At 40.0% G+C, this 16,877-nt stretch overlaps 1 protein-coding gene across 1 annotated transcript; it reads right to left on the bottom strand.

Annotated features, from left to right (window-relative positions):
* Positions 1–1,463: 1,463 nt before the first annotated feature.
* On the bottom strand, positions 1,464–10,039 carry LOC139479396 (putative defense protein Hdd11). The gene is made up of 5 exons (XM_071262249.1): positions 9,986–10,039; positions 8,996–9,212; positions 6,067–6,215; positions 2,260–2,351; positions 1,464–1,743 (listed from the first exon to the last, which is right to left on the bottom strand). The coding sequence occupies exons 1-5, from the start codon at positions 10,037–10,039 to the stop codon at positions 1,464–1,466; spliced, it is 792 nt and encodes a 263-aa protein (XP_071118350.1).
* Positions 10,040–16,877: the final 6,838 nt, after the last annotated feature.

Below are 16,877 nucleotides of genomic sequence, written 5' to 3'. Positions count from 1 at the left end.
CCAACGGCTTGGTAGTAGTAACATCACTGTCATTCTATTTAGACCAAGAGTCATCCGAAACCAACCCCTGATCGAAGAGCGGGAATTCTTCAAGTGGCATATCTAGGTCCAAGACGAAATCGTCCCAGTGAATGTTGTCATCCATGGCTGTGGCGAATGTAAATTGAAATAAATGTCCCGGAAGACACACATGTTCAGCAAACAATTTGCAGCCAACTGACATGTGATAATGAGAGATATCATAAAAAAATCTTTGTAAACCGCTAAGAGACGTCCATTTATTCGATTTTCGCTGGTCGTAGTCGGAGAAATCTCGGCTAAGGGAATTAACTCTTACCCCGGATATTATGTAATATTGTTTACGTGGTTACCAGAATGGTCAGTCGTGAATGTCTGCGCATCTATTGTGCATCTGCAGCGGTACAGGGAGGTTGACAGCAGGGTGTCGGGGTGTATCAGTTACATGCCAGACCGTAGCGCTGATGGTTAGTGATAAACTGTTGGTGAGGGCCGTCCCTCTATTATATGGTCTCTGGCGCAACGACTGTCCGTACGTCCATGTTAAAGTATGGGAGTTACGATAACCTTAGCGCAACGACTGTCCGTACGTCCATGTTAAAGTATGGGAGTTACGATAACCTTAGCGCAACGACTGTCCGTACGTCCATGTTAAGGTATGGGAGTTACGATAACCTTAGCGCAACGACTGTCCGTAAGTCCATGTTAAAGTATGGGAGTTACGATAACCTTAGCGCAACGACTGTCCGTACGTCCATGTTAAGGTATGGGAGCTACGATCACCTTAGCGCAACGGCTGTCCGTACGTCCATGTTAAAGTATGGGAGTTACGATAACCTTAGCGCAACGACTGTCCGTACGTCCATGTTAAGGTAAGGGAGTTACGATAACCTTAGCGCAACGACTGTCCGTACGTCCATGTTAAGGTATGGGAGCTACGATCACCTTAGCGCAACGACTGTCCGTACGTCCATGTTAAGGTATGGGAGTTACGATAACCTTAGCGCAACGACTGTCCGTACGTCCATGTTAAAGTATGGGAGTTACGATCACCTTAGCGCAACGACTGTCCGTACGTCCATGTTAAAGTATGGGAGTTACGATAACCTTAGCGCAACGACTGTCCGTACGTCCATGTTAAGGTATGGGAGTTACGATCACCTTAGCAATAAGATCGCTCTGTACAACGGTACCCTGGATTGATAATACAGATCCGCATGATCTCAGGTCATTTTATGATTAAACTAACGTAACTTTGTCAAAATGAACGTACTATGTACTCTGGGTTTCATTGTAATCATACACTTGTCTGTTGTTATGGAAACGCTAAGTCAACTGGACACTCCCTGCCTCATTCATCGAGGTGAACCCGCCTTTAAACCGTATACATGTCTCGTAAACACGACTTCTTGATTGATAATAATAGTCCATGTGTCTTCTGTAGTCTACAGAGAGTGTGTAAGTCGTGAAAGGGCCTGCACCAAGAGTAGGAGTCCAAGAATGGCGACATTAGTGTGTACACCGACAGCTCCAGACGAGTACTTCCCGAGAACATTATCGTCGGCGTAGTTGACGAATGGCGTGGTTGGTGGTGTGGTCGTGAAGGCTGGGATTGGCCGCACCGTGGACGCTATACATTTGGGTGTGTCCATCTCCTGGAGGTCGACCAAGATGTCTGACTCCACGCCGATCCAGAACATCTCCTTCTCCATCACAAAGGTGGCGCTGTCGTAAAGGGAGAGAATCACGTTACTGCATAGTTTTGTATCAGTGAGTGAGTGACAGTGAGTGGTAACTAGTTAGTATAACAGTGGATTATAACTAGTTAGTATGACAGTGAATGATAACTAGTTAGTATGACAGTGAATGATAACTAGTTAGTATAACACTGGATTATAACTAGTTAGTATAACAGTGGATTATAACTAGTTAGTATGACAGTGAATGGTAACTAGTTAGTATGGCAGTGGATTATAACTAGTTAGTATAACAGTGGATTATAACTAGTTAGTATGACAGTGAATGGTAACTAGTTAGTATAACAGTGGATTATAACTAGTTAGTATGGCAGTGGATTATAACTAGTTAGTATGACAGTGTCTGATGGCTAGTATGATAGTGAAGCGATTGGAACATATGGGGACAGGAGAAGATATTTGTAGATTTTCTTCTAGCAACGTATCCTCCAATCAGGTAAACAGAGCTTTATCATTACATTTATATAGAGGTATCCTTACTCACCGAATGACCACGTGACCAGCCGGTGTGACGGGCGGCGTCCAGTAAATGTCCTTCCGTGTTTTCTTTGACGGCATCTTGTGTGTCACCGCGGACTGCAATGGCGTAAATGCAACATTGTATCATCTGGCATACCAGATATCACATATTATGAACAAAATTGCCATTATCATATTGTCTTTACTTATGAAACAACATAGCATTGCAGAGAGAGTCGATGTCAAGATGTAAGCTCAATCTTAATGGGATGTCCTCAGATCTTTGTTTAGCGGTGGCGTCACTAAGATCTGATTTTATTTAGATTGATTGTCAACTTTACGTCACATATATGGCGAACGACCAAACTAAGGAAACTGGACGCTAAGTGACAAAATATCATTGAGTGCAAATTTGCAATTGTACTGAGCGGGTGTGCTTTTACGTCGCCTTTAGCATAATTCCAGCAATATCACTACTGGGGACACCAGAAACAGGCTTCAAATATTGTACCCATACGAGGAAATAGAACCTGCAGTAGGGCTGGGAAGGGTAACTCGGGTACTCGGGTCGGGTGGGTACTGAGTAGGACCCGGGTACCCACAGGACTACCCGCATCCGTGGTACGTCACGTGATATATTGTTTAATATTGTTACACCATAAGTGACTAGTGTTTGCATTTCTTTTTGACTATGCACACATTCCTTTATATGTATGAATAAAGATAAAACTTCTGTCAACTTCAGTTTATGCATGACATGTATCTAAATGCATTTTGCCAGGGCTACGGTCAAACTATTCCCAGTCGGACATTTGGACCTATCTCTTGAGACCCACAGCAGGTACCCGGGTAGGGTCGGGTAATAGTGGGATGGGTACCCGGGTAGTAAATTTGGACTCGTCCCAGCCCTAACCTGCATGTTTAAGGAAGCATATTGACGTAGCTTCGGTGCATGTTTTTACTTCTGTTCAGTATATATTTTTTATGACAAAATGAAAGTATGTAACATATTATGATTGTGTACTTTATCATATTTAGTAGGACTGAGTGAGTATGGTTTGACGCCGCGTTTACCAACAGGCCAGCATTATCTCGGCGGGGGACACCAGAAATGGGCTTCACACATTGTACACATGTGGGAAATCGAACCCGGGTCTTCGGCGTGACGAGAGAACGCTACCCCACCGCCCCTCATATGCGATGGAGATATGCTTCCTGATGCCCCCCGTTATAAGTTGTGTTAGTTGTTTAACGCCGCACTCAGCACTATTATTCCAGCTATATGACGGCGGCCCTGTCATGAGTAACAAATCTGTGTGTAAGATATCCTCCGATAACTCACATAATCGCATCTTTTGTCATATGTAATAAAATACATTATTGGATAAGCATAATTTTGTACGATTTTATAAGAAAAGAAACTAATGAAACACAATGTAACATTTCACATATAATGAAACTATAGTAACATGTCCATATCACTTGAAATGAAAGTCAAGCAATGTATCTATGTGCAATGAAACTCGCGCAACATAATGTACTTTTTATGTGTAATGAAACTCGCGCAACAATAATGTACTATTTATGTGTAATGAAACTCGCGCAACATAATGTACTATTTATGTGTAATGAAACTCGCGCAACATAATGTACTATTTATGTGTAATGAAACTCGGCAACATAATGTACTATTGATGTGAAATGAAACTCGCCCAACATAATGTACTATTGATGTGCAATGAAACTCGCGCAACATAATGTACTATTTATGTGTAATGAAACTCGCGCAACATAATGTACTATTTATGTGTAATGAAACTCGCCCAACATAATGTACTATTTATGTGTAATGAAACTCGCGCAACATAATGTACTATTTATGTGTAATGAAACTCGCGCAACATAATGTACTATTTATGTGTAATGAAACTCGCGCAACATAATGTACTATTTATGTGTAATGAAACTCGCGCAACATAATGTACTATTGATGTGTAATGAAACTCGCGCAACATAATGTACTCCTTACATGTAATGAAACTTATGTAACATGATGTACCACTTATATGTAACTTATGTACTATGCTATTTGCAACATTGTATCACCGTGGTATAGTTGGGAATATACATGCACAACACTGCTCTCTGAATACAGGCGACCATGCATGTCGTAAGAGGCGACTAAAGGGATCGGGTGGTCAGGCTCGCTGAGTTGTTGATGCATGTCATCGTATTCCAGTTGTGTGGATCGATGCTCGTAATGTCAATCACTGGATTGTCTGGTTCAGACTCGATTAGTTACAGACCGCCGCCATATAGCTGGAATATTGCTGAGTGCGGCGTTAAACAACAAACAAACGAACAAATCTCTCTGAATACATAACAGCTTGTGTGTTAAATGGTTAATTCTTGACGTATCTTACCAATGTGTTGAACCCGCGTCAACACAGATATACCCATTAAGCTGTTTTTATTGCAACAGATCCACGTAATGCCAAAACATCTAACGCTCAATCAAATATACTCGCGCCAATGTGTCGTTGACGTGTTCACAGCAAAAGTTACAACGTAGAAGAGTCTTTTAAAGGGTACAATGAATTTATAATGAAACAGGGAATATTTTTCACTAACCAATGTGTCCATTCATACCAGTCATTTCAAAAATGTCTCTTTTTCTTGCACACAACACTGAGATTTCACAATAACGAGGAAAGTGCAGACAGGAAAAACAATACATCTTCTTGTAAAAAACACTGTTAAGATGTCCGCCCAAAACTTGCCGCAATTGCACATGGTTGCTCAATATATCGTATTGAAGCAGAAACAGATTGTCTGCCTTCGAAGGAATCTTTACTTTTTCTTTACTTGTAAACAGTAGAGTCTCTGCTCTTGTGCACAGCAGACGTAATCCAAAATTGACATATCGCTTTTGGTTTCAAGAGGGTCAGTGAATGTGAAATAGAGTGACTAGTACAAAGAGGCACACAAACACACACACGTACATGCACGTCGCTATATAAGTGAAATAATCTTGGACGCGACGTTAAACCCCATTTCACCTCACCTGTCAGTGACCCCCTCACATAATTTCCCCGCTATTTTACCTGTTACGTCCTATGGAATATGGTTCGTTTGAGGGTCGGGACTGGTTATTCCCTTGCCTTGACGTTAAATATTTATATCATTTGCTGAAACTTGACTAAGGTACTAGCACCTGTATCGAATGAAAAATTCAGTTGAAATCCATAAATTAACCCTGTCTTCACTGACATTCCATCAGTTAGTGGGATATCGACATCTACCGTGAGAAAGCTAATCTGACATATTCCTCTTTCAGGAATCCTTTAATATAATTCCAAATTATTCGAAATGAACATGACACTGGAAAAAAATGTCCGAACGACAAAGGGTCAATTTATCTCTTTGTTTATTGAAACCTACGTGATCTTTTCCGTCATCAACTCTTTACAAATATAAAACGTCATCTCGATGATCCGTCTAAACAGAGGAATACTCATAATCTCCGTTATCTCGAACTGACAGGGTAGACAGGTGGCCAAGTCCTTTAAGACGCCGAAATTCGCTGTGCAGAGCTCCATCCCTTGAGCACGTCAGAAACCTTTGGTTATTGGTTCGAGTCCCGGTTCGCCCTTATTATGTTTCTAGGTTTATGAGCACCATACCCACGCTCTTGGGTTTCACCAAAGCGGTAAACGTCTGAGACCTACATTACTTCAGGATTTTCTCCCACATTAAGCTGGAATATATGTTCAAAGAGAGTTTAACCCAGCTAACTCACTCACTCTAACTGACAATAGGATAGGAGGCTCACGTGTATTTTGCCAAAACAGTGTTGTGCTTCCAATTCATTGTCGTTGATGGTGAAGGAGCCGATGACCTCAGTGACGTTGACGCGACATCCCACTCGCCGAGCCTGCACGAAGACACCACGGAAATACCCGACTGTTGCGATCAGGCTGACTGTACAGGGTAGGAAAAAAACCATGTAGGTTAATATGACCAATACCAGTGTGTTGTTCGTGCATACAGATGGACAGTTCATGTTAGGATTATGTTTTCCTTTTTGTCTTACTGCAAACATTCAGTAGTAATTAAGATCATATTTCGCTTTTCAACTACTATGTTTTAGAAAGGCAGATTACTTGTTTGACTGACTGAATATTTGCATAAACATCTTTTTACTTCATCTTGTTGCTTCTTTGCAATGTGTTATTTAAAAATAACACATTGCAAAGACAAAATTTACGTAGTTGCAGTACTGAATGTTTGCATATACCTCGTACTGTAAACAATTGTATTTGGATCACATTTCGGTTTTAAAATAGCCTTAAAGGGGCACTGATCTAACGCAATTCCCCGGACTGGTTGTTGCCTTTGTTATTGTTTTTTCCCCCGCGAGTACCCGGATGATACGCAACTCATCTGAGCGTGACCAGAGACTGGGCTACCGTCTGCAAGGACAGCTAAATACACTTGGAGGCCGGAGGCAATATTTGTTTTACGATAAAGATTTCGACAAAGGGCGCATGTAAATTAATTTCTTCAGCCTAAACAAACAGACAAAAAGAAAGGCGGAGCTCATCGGATTTGGAAATACCCCAGATGGTTATAGTTTAATACTAAAAAAGTATCTATGCAGTGAAAGCATTTTCGGATTTCGGATTGCGTCGATACTACGACTACTACTCCCTTGTTGATCCACGTTTTCTGGTATAACCCTACACCTGTGTATTTGTCGTCATTCACTTGATGCACAGTTAATGATTTTATTACAGGTACAGTTAGTGGTAGCACCACTTAGATTACCCGACAATGGTTCACATTTGGCATTTATTGTGCCTGGGGTAATTATTCAATCTAAATCCAGGTTTGAAGTGAGGTGAAATGTGTGTTATGTAAGATGCACGTGGCAGACCAGCAAGAGGTGAATCATCAATTGATTTACTTTTTTTTGTAAATCAACGGATCGTTCCAAGTCATCAAAGGATTAACAGAAAATACGTTGATTGATTAATTACTGTTATCTTGCACAGTGGATATGTCAAAAGTGAGTGTTTACATGTCTAGGTTTACTAAAACAAAGGGAATACACTCATATCATGGCGTGAAGTGCCGATGTAAAAACAACATACTTTGTTCAGAGGGTTAACTGATGATACGTTGATTGATTGATCATTGTTATCTATCACTCAATGGATTTTTTAGGAACCGTGGACGTTATGAAAATAGTTGTCACGTGGACTTTCTCAGCCGACCTTTGAGACTTGACACCTATGTGAACGCCTGACACAATCCAAGTGATCAGTTGAGAAACGAACACGGGTTACAATATCCCGAAACGATATATATCTTTTAAAATATTTGATTGTTACAGAGACACGTGACATCGAATAAGTGTCTTTGTACAGCTGCAGACGAGTGGGATATTGTTCCTTTGTGTGGATATTCACGGATACATTCCTCGAACAAGGAAGCTCCTAAAATATATACACATAAATTTGGTAGGTTGCAATTATGGTATTTGCATTTTGTTTTCCTTCATTTGAACCGATTCGTTCTTGTTTCTCAACGTTTTGGTTTGGAATTTCTTCAATGCGCGATAGACGTTGTTTTCACAAGTCTTTTCCTTTGTAAGCGTGTATATATTACCGTCAATTTGTAAAATGTGATTCTCTCAGGCAATTTATAAAATGTGTAAATATTTCAGTCATTTTGACTAAAAAATCTGTCCAGATTGATTAAGATGATCAAAAGGGCCTACAAACATCACAACAGATTATTATGTAGGATTAGAAGCCAAACAACATAGAATTGTACTTTTCAACGTAACATTTTCAGTCTCTTGGTGGTGACATTAAACATCAAAATGTTTGGAATTCGTTCACATAATAATACAAATGGAAATGTTTTTTAGTCACTTTTAATAAATTTGAAAATGTTACACATTTTGACAGTAAAAAAATATACACACTATAAAAAAGCAATGCTCAGGTGAAATATTTACTTTGTGTTGCAAGTCAAAATAGTGTAAACGAAAATGCAAAATTACCAAGCAAGTGACTTATCAAAACTTCGTCACCATTACCGATGCTACCCACAAATATACCTACATTTCCTTATTATCTCGAAAACTGTATTTCATTTTGTTGATCAATGTGACCATACGCCCTTATTACTACCCATAAAAGTGACTGATGCGCTTACGAATTGCGCAGCAGAGGTCGCGAACTAGTCTAGATTTCTGCTATACATCCGGGTACTCACTGGGAAAAAACAATAACATAGGCAACAACCAGTCCCGGGGAATTGCGTTAGATCAGTGCCCCTTTAACTTTAACTTAACCTGAACTTTAATGACAATTCATGTATCATCTTTTAGAACGTTTTAGTTCTTGTACTCCTGAATGCTTTCATGAACATATTACTTTTGATGATTATATTTGGATTTAGATAGTATTTGTTTCATAGGTAGCTTATTTTGTATTTAGCATTCCAGGGTACCGTTTCACAAAGCAGTCGTAAGTCTTACGTGCGTGTAAAACTGGCGTAACTCGGAATTACTGAACTAGGGGCGTTCACAAAGCTAGTGTAATATTACGTCCGTGTAAATTTGGCGTAAACTCTACGTGTGGTCTTGGGTGGTAGGAATATTTACGCAAGCGATAAAGATGGCGATCAATCTGAACAAATAATTGGAATAATTAAATTTGCAAGGTCACCTGCACTGATGAGCATCTTACTTTTTATGGTTGTATTGGGGTCATATTTCCTCTTTGGTACTGTGATCCTGTAGGGGGAGGGGGAGACCTGAGCCTCAGTGCCGTGTCCGGAGGGGAACATGTCCCCACAGGCCATGACGGGAGCCCCCCCTGGGTAGCAGGATGCCGGAGGACATGCCAGGAATGTCCACAGTAACACGCCGGACGCCACGGAACTGACCAGGCCACTGGGCCGACTCTGAGAAAAGAAGCAAACAGCATTGTTAGGTTGGACTGGTGTATTGATACAGGGTCTGACGGACAATGGGTAAGTTGGTGGACAGAAAAAAAGTTAGAAATATAACAAACAATGATTGTTTTTATTGTTATTTGGATATCATGACCTTTGTGTAACTAACTGATGAGGGAAGAGTCCAACTGGGTCAGCCATGGTCAGCTTTGGCGTACACATGAGCTGAACATACATGTGCGGGATTCTGTTGCAAATAGAGAAGACCATACCAACAAACACACTGGAAAGAGAAGGCATTTGAAGTTGTCTACGGAAAAAAAATTTATTTAGACAACAGAAAAAGGAGACTAGATCATATTAACCGTCCTAGACAGTTTAATTCCAAATGCAATTATTTAACTGGAACTGGGGCCTTCGGTGTGACGAGCAAACTAGGCCACTCCAGCGCCCCCAACCTAAATAATAATAATAATAAGTGCATTTATAATGCGCCAGATTCCATTCACCAAGTGGATGCTCATAGCGCTACACTATTATTACCCCGGTCAATGGATCAGTGAGCACTCGATTTTCATTCTCAGCTCCCTGGGGAGTATACAACCCAAGCTGCCTGTGAGGCGCTAGAAGGTTAACAGCCACATAACCTTCTCTTCCTACCGGGTATCCTCTCACTGCTGGGTTAACAGAGGCACATTTCGAACAAAGTCACCGAAGCCTTAGAAACTCTCACGTGGTCACACATCAAACTACTCTCCGAGACCGACGTTGCTTAACTTCACCTGATTAGTGATCTGTGCGCTGTGCACAGGACCTCGTGCCACCACTTCATACATTCTTTTTTTTCTAATGATTCAAGTGCCACATGAATACATTAAGAATGCATAGATTGGTGTATTTCTATGCGATTCTTGTATGCATCGCTTTGTTTGTTTGTACAGTTGTTAAACGCCGCACTCAGCAATATTCCAGCGCTGTAAATAATCGAGTCTGAACCAGACAATCCAATGACTGATGTCATGAGCATCGATCCACGCAATTAGGATACGATGACAACAACCAAGTCGGCGAGTCTGACGCCGATCCCTTTAGTAGCCTCTTGCGACAAGCATAGTCGCCTTTTACGGCAAGCATGGGTTGCTGAAGACCTATTCTACCCCGGATCTTCACGGGTAGTATTCATCGCTATATCCAGCAATATGTATGTATGCATGCAGGCGCGCGACGGGGTTGCAGGTGTCTGTCTGCGTACATAGATCCATGTAGGCGTCTGTATAAGTATTCCTGTATTCCTATTCCTATATTTACGCTTGTATACGGACATGCAATATTCAGGTTACACACTGCATCTGTATCGTGCACCCACTTCAAATCAACCCTGAGACTGCATATGTTTTAATTCAAGACGCCCAAAGACTAATTTGTTTGTCTGCTAAAGCAAATTTCAATCAATACCCAATCTATAATTAATGACGACCAAAGTTACACAGACATTTTCTGAGTTTTAGACATGGCACTTATTTCTAAACACGCAACGTGAACGCCTAGACAGGAAATAAGTGTTAGAAACTGGACCACATCAATGCTATTTTATTTGGGTCCAACGAAAGGAACAGAAAAGTAAAACCAGTTTCTTTGTTTCTTTGTTTCTTTGTTGTTTAACGTCGCACTCAGCAATATTCCAGCTATATGACGGCGGTCTGTACATAATCGAGTCTGGACCAGACAATCCAGGGTGTGACATCATGAGCATCGATCCACGCAATTGGGATACGATAACATGCATCAGCAAAGTCAGCGTGCCTGACCACTCGATCCCGTTAGTCGCCTCTCCCGACAAGCATGGGCAGCTGAAGACATATTCTAACCCTGATCTACTCAGGTAAAAAACAGTTGCATAATGTGGGTCTAGACATAAGGAGTATAACGATTGATCGGGATTTTGTATCAAGAATAGATATTTTTCATCTAACTATGCAACTGAATATTGTATGGCTCGTCGTGTTGAGTGTGCCTGTGTTCACCTCCACCGGTGAGTGAAATTACCTTTTTTAAATCTCAATATCTTGTTCCAGTCGGTATTGCATTAAAGGGGAAGTGTACACGCAAAAATCACTCTCTTTCTTTTTCTAAACAAAGCGCAATTTTAGAATTAGTTAGTGTCTGTGTTTGAAAAGATACACTCATTTTTTCACAGTGAAAGTAGGAAGCTCACAATAGTGTGAAAATGATATGCCGTTATGAGGACTTCGTTTTTCGAACTAAACAGGCCTGAGTTATCCCCCTTAGATTATGACGTAATTGGTGCCAATTCAACTGGGTCCCTGTCTATTCTCAACGCAAAAGATATCAAGTACCAGTTTGCGGTAAAACAACATGGCCTACGACACACTCCGGCGCAGTGGTGACTCAGCATAACACTATGCTGGCTGGCATCTGAGACGCTAGAATCACACACCTGTACCTACATCACGTGAAGCGGCTCTAACTAAGCATGATGACGTCATAATGTTTATCAATTGGCACCAATGACCTCATATTGCAAGGGGCATAAGCCATGGTGTTTTTGTTATGGAAATAGAACACCTGGTAAATGTGAAAAATATATATCGTTTTAATGCAAAAAATGTGTTAGTTAATTGTTATATTTTTATATTTTTGTCTACGACACTTCTAGGTTAACACTTTTAATGTGGAAAAAGTACAAGAAAAATAGGTTCATTTCCGTGTGAACTTGCCCTTTAAGGGTGTTTATCTTCCAAAACTAGCTCCCACAGGAGATATCGCTTTGGTGAGATCAAGCGATATCTATATTGCAGATGTATATGAAATTGCATCACAATGTTTTGCAGACCATTGTGACGTCATTGTTACCATGACGTCACAATCAAATGACATCACTAATCACTCTTGTTACCATGACGTCACAATCAAATGACATCACTAATCATTCTGCTACTGAAGCTGTTAGCAGTGCTTTTTACACTATTACTGTCTACAAACGGAAAAAGTTGGAAGAATGATCTCACCCTAATGTAATTTGATATCAAATATATCAACACTCCTTGATAAAAGTGGAAAAACTCCTCGGCAAGCCACTTATATTTCGCATCAAAAGACAGTCGGGTGAGATTCTCTATGAATTGTACAAATAGTTTGGTCGTGTTCTCCGTAATGAGCGGCCATTTTTCCACGTGGTCGGGGGATATTGACGATTGTTTACGTGTGGCATTGTTTGTGAATAAAACCATATGCGCAAAGATGTTTCTTTTGTTTTTATTGTACTTAGTCTATATATTCCTTGATGTATAGTGTGGGTTTGAAATAGAATCACTGCTTGGCACATGTCTGGTCACAAAAACCGAGACAGTAATCTCTGGTTTATCCAGTGAAAGTATAAGGCTTACACAGTGATATTGCAAATGTGGTACCTTTATTGTAATCCCCCACAATGGATTTTTAACTATGTCAATATTATTTCGACAGTAACAAACATATCCTCGACAGTCATCCCAATTAGGACCGCCTCCGTGGTCTAGTGGTATAGAGCGTCCGCCCGGAGAGCGGAAGGTTTCCAGCTACCACACAACTTTGTGGTAAGGTTGTGAATTGATAACATCGTGATACAACGTTGTCACAACGGTATTATAACATCACCGGGCAACGTAATTTGTTTGTTTCTCATGTACTGGTCAACACCAAAAAATATGACAACCGTCCAACAACGTGGGCGATGGGGTAGCCTTGTGGTTAAGCCTTCGCGATGAAGACCCTGGTTCGATTCCTCACGTGTGTGAAGCCTATTTCTGGTTTCCCCCGCCGTGATATTGCTGGAATGTTGCTTAAATGGCGTAAAACCATACACACTCACTCACGTTACGTTGTGACGTGAAAAAGACGTACTACACAACGTTGGTCACAACGTCCATGGTTGTCCAGTGATAAGGTTGTATGTAACGTTTTGTTGGCAGTGTTATAATATTACGCCCATGCAACGTAATTCTGACTACTGGACGTAATATTATAACACTGCCACCAAAACGTTATATACAACATTATCACAACGTAAAATACAACGTTACAACTGCGTCCAAATAAAACGTTACCACAACGTAAAATACAACGTTGGCACAACATAACTATAACGTGCCCATAATATGAAGCATTACAACGTTAGGCCACAACGTTGTGGCAACATAAATGGGAGTCCACAAAATAACGTTGTATGGTCGTAGTATAATAACGTTACCACAACGTAACGATAACATGCACATAACGTTGTGACGACGTAAATATGACGTATCATAACGTTAGGCCACAACGTTGTGACTACATAAATGGGAGTCCACAGAATAACGTTGTATGGACGTAATATTCTAAAATTACAACAACGTAAACACAACGTTGTCACAACGTGAAATTGTTAGCGGGGTTCGGGGTTCGATCCCCGGCCGAGTCATACCAAAAGACGTTAAAAGATGGTACTTGTTGTTACCCTGTCTGGCGCTCGGCATTAGGGGCTAAAACAAGGACTGGTCAGTGTTCTGTGTCTGAGTGGAGTATTCTTGTGAAACTGCGGCGTGGTATCTTGCACTATAAATCGGTATCAGTCGGGACAAGTACAAGCAGCCACACACACACACATGTGCATGCATGTCGCTATAAAAGTGCAATAATCTTGGACGTGACGTTAAACCCCATGCAACTCACCACCCCTATCAGATTACCCATAAGGACAAACCAAAGGTGTACTATAAAATTCTGACACAAAACGTAGTTCGAGGGAGCACGTTTCGTCACTTGTTTGTCACGTAACTTTTCAATCCAAATGTCGTAACACCGCCACGCACACTGAAAATATTGGAACCCTTTTTTAAACAATACTCCTCTGTTAAATCTAAGCCCTGTCACAATTTTTCATCGACTACAGCGCATTTCTGAGCATTGACCCAAAAATTCTGCAAGAAAGTGCCAAAGGATGATGGCATTTGGCTTAATGGGAGCATGAGTGGGGGCCATTGTGAGCGGGGGCAAATTTGGCAAAGGCAATAGGTTTGGTGAAGGAGTTTTGGCACGAATTTTGCAGTTAAATTGATTAATAGCCTGCGTATTCGCATAAGACGAATGGACCTATTTCAAAACACGGGCTTTACTTAAATCCAGGGAAGGTTACATCATTTGTGTCACAAGTCACGTGACATTTATTCTACTTAAAAATCACACGTGACTAATCCCGCTGTAAATTCCCTCTAAGCGGAGATTGCACGGAGAAATTAGCTCGCTACCCTAAGTCTAACAAATTAAATCTCTCTCGACTTCATTGTACAAAACAAAGATTTTCCTTGTTGATTTTTGACTGTCGTAAGGCATCTTGATCTCCAAGGTTAAACGAAATAGATGGTTAATTTTACATGGAAGAACGTGCCAACAATCGTTTACATTTCATCATTTTACAAATGATTGCTTTATTAATCCCATTTTTCCATGAAAATAATGACACTGATATTTCTCCCCCGATTTGACATCAATTGTCGTTGGGATTTTTTCCTTGACACCTATACGTATTAACGGGGCATCAAACGAAAAGTGTTTTGGTATACAGGGAAACCCCGTTGATCCGGTCGGTACCGTTCCCCTTGTAATGGGTTCGGATTGACAAATGTCCGGATAATTGAATCATGGATACTTAGTAATGTCTCTTTGATTATGTTCAGACGATTCCAACAGTAACCGTATTTAGGTTTAATTGTACAAAATCAATCATTTATCAATGTACCATGTATCGTCCAAGTTATCATAATACTTTTACTTCCTATATTGATAAATTCATACAATCACATTTACTTTTGTGTTGGGGTATTTTATTGCGAAACAACTCCTTTAGCATTTCAAAGATGCATGCATTGCACATTCACAAAGGGAGATTGTTACCAGTGTATTTAGGAGCCGTATGTGCAGTGTGTTGATGCAGATTTTAATATTTGAATTGAGATATAAATACTCCACTCAAATACTTAAAACATATAACCCAGTGTCAGTTTTATTTTGTGACCCTCACTCGTCAAATACAAAACAAATGATAAATTTGTTTTTTAAAATAGTAAGCCCATTGTGCGTATGAACAGCTCACTGTGTCACACATTCAGGACTTGTTTGACTCCAGAACTTTACATGAACTTGTTCTTTTAATAGATACTCCATATATGCACTCTCGGGATTTCCAAAGACGACATGATGTTTATGTTGAAGTATATTACACCGGGGGAAACGTTAAGCTCCGTAATAGCATCCTGTGTTGTCATATTTATTCTGAGGAAACACATTTATGTCTGTAGATATACCCATGTATTCTGAGGAAACACATTTATGTCTGTTGATATACCCGTGTATTCTGAGAAAACACATTTGTGTCTGTTGATATACCTATGTATTCTGAGGAAACACATATGTGTCTGTTGATATACCTATGTATTCTGAGGAAACAATATGTGTCTGTTGATATACCTATGTATTCTGAGGAAACACATTTGTGTCTGTTGATATACCTATGTATTCTGAGGAAACACATTTATGTCTGTTGATATACCTATGTATTCTGAGGAAACAATATGTGTCTGTTGATATACCCGTGTATTCTGAGGAAACACATATGCGTCTGTTGATATACCTATGTATTCTGAGGAAACACATTTATGTCTGTTGATATACCTATGTATTCTGAGGAAACAATATGTGTCTGTTGATATACCTATGTATTCTGAGGAAACACATATGTGTCTGTTGATATACCCATGTATTCTGAGGAAACACATTTGTGTCTGTAGATATACTCAGGTATTCTGAGGAAACACATTTGTGTCTGTTGATATACCCATGTATTCTGAGGAAACACATTTGTGTCTGTTGATATACCTATGTATTCTGAGGAAACACATTTGTGTCTGTAGATATACTCAGGTATTCTGAGGAAACACATTTGTGTCTGTAGATATACCCATGTATTCTGAGGAAACACATTTGTGTCTGTTGATATACCCATGTATTCTGAGGAAACACATTTGTGTCTGTAGATATACTCAGGTATTCTGAGGAAACAATATGTGTCTGTTGATATACCCGTGTATTCTGAGGAAACACATTTGTGTCTGTTGATATACCTATGTATTCTGAGGAAACACATTTGTGTCTGTTGATATACCCATGTATTCTGAGGAAACACATTTGTGTCTGTTGATATACCCATGTATTCTGAGGAAACACATTTGTGTCTGTAGATATACCCATGTATTCTGAGGAAACACATTTGTGTCTGTTGATATACCCATGTATTCTGAGGAAACACATTTGTGTCTGTAGATATACCCATGTATTCTGAGGAAACACATTTATGTCTGTAGATATACCCATGTATTCTGAGGAAACACATTTATGTCTGTTGATATACCCGTGTATTCTGAGGAAACACATTTGTGTCTGTAGATATACCCATGTATTCTGAGGAAACACATTTGTGTTTGTTGATATACCTATGTATTCTGAGGAAACAATATGTGTCTGTTGATATACCTATGTATTCTGAGGAAACACATTTGTGTCTGTTGATATACCTATGTATTCTGAGGAAACACATTTATGTCTGTTGATATACCTATGTATTCTGAGGAAACAATATGT

This window comes from Haliotis cracherodii, unplaced genomic scaffold (assembly GCF_022045235.1).
Source record: "Haliotis cracherodii isolate W230 unplaced genomic scaffold, xgHalCrac1.p SCAF_4, whole genome shotgun sequence".
In the NCBI taxonomy this organism is placed as follows: Eukaryota; Metazoa; Mollusca; class Gastropoda; order Lepetellida; family Haliotidae; genus Haliotis; species Haliotis cracherodii.
This window is presented reverse-complemented; position numbering and strand designations above follow the sequence as displayed.

What these genes read in the sequence shown, in the direction of transcription:
- LOC139479396 (XM_071262249.1), bottom strand. Translation starts at nt 10,039, where the DNA reads ATGTATGAAGTGGTGGCACGAGGTCCTGTGCACAGCGCACAGATCACT. An exon ending in GCGCACAGATCACTAATCAG is followed by an intron (nt 9,213 to 9,985) that starts GTGAAGTTAAGC and finishes TTCTTTTCTCAG; the next exon opens with AGTCGGCCCAGTGGCCTGGT. An exon ending in ACTGTTTTGGCAAAATACAC is followed by an intron (nt 2,352 to 6,066) that starts GTGAGCCTCCTA and finishes ACGCCATTGCAG; the next exon opens with TCCGCGGTGACACACAAGAT.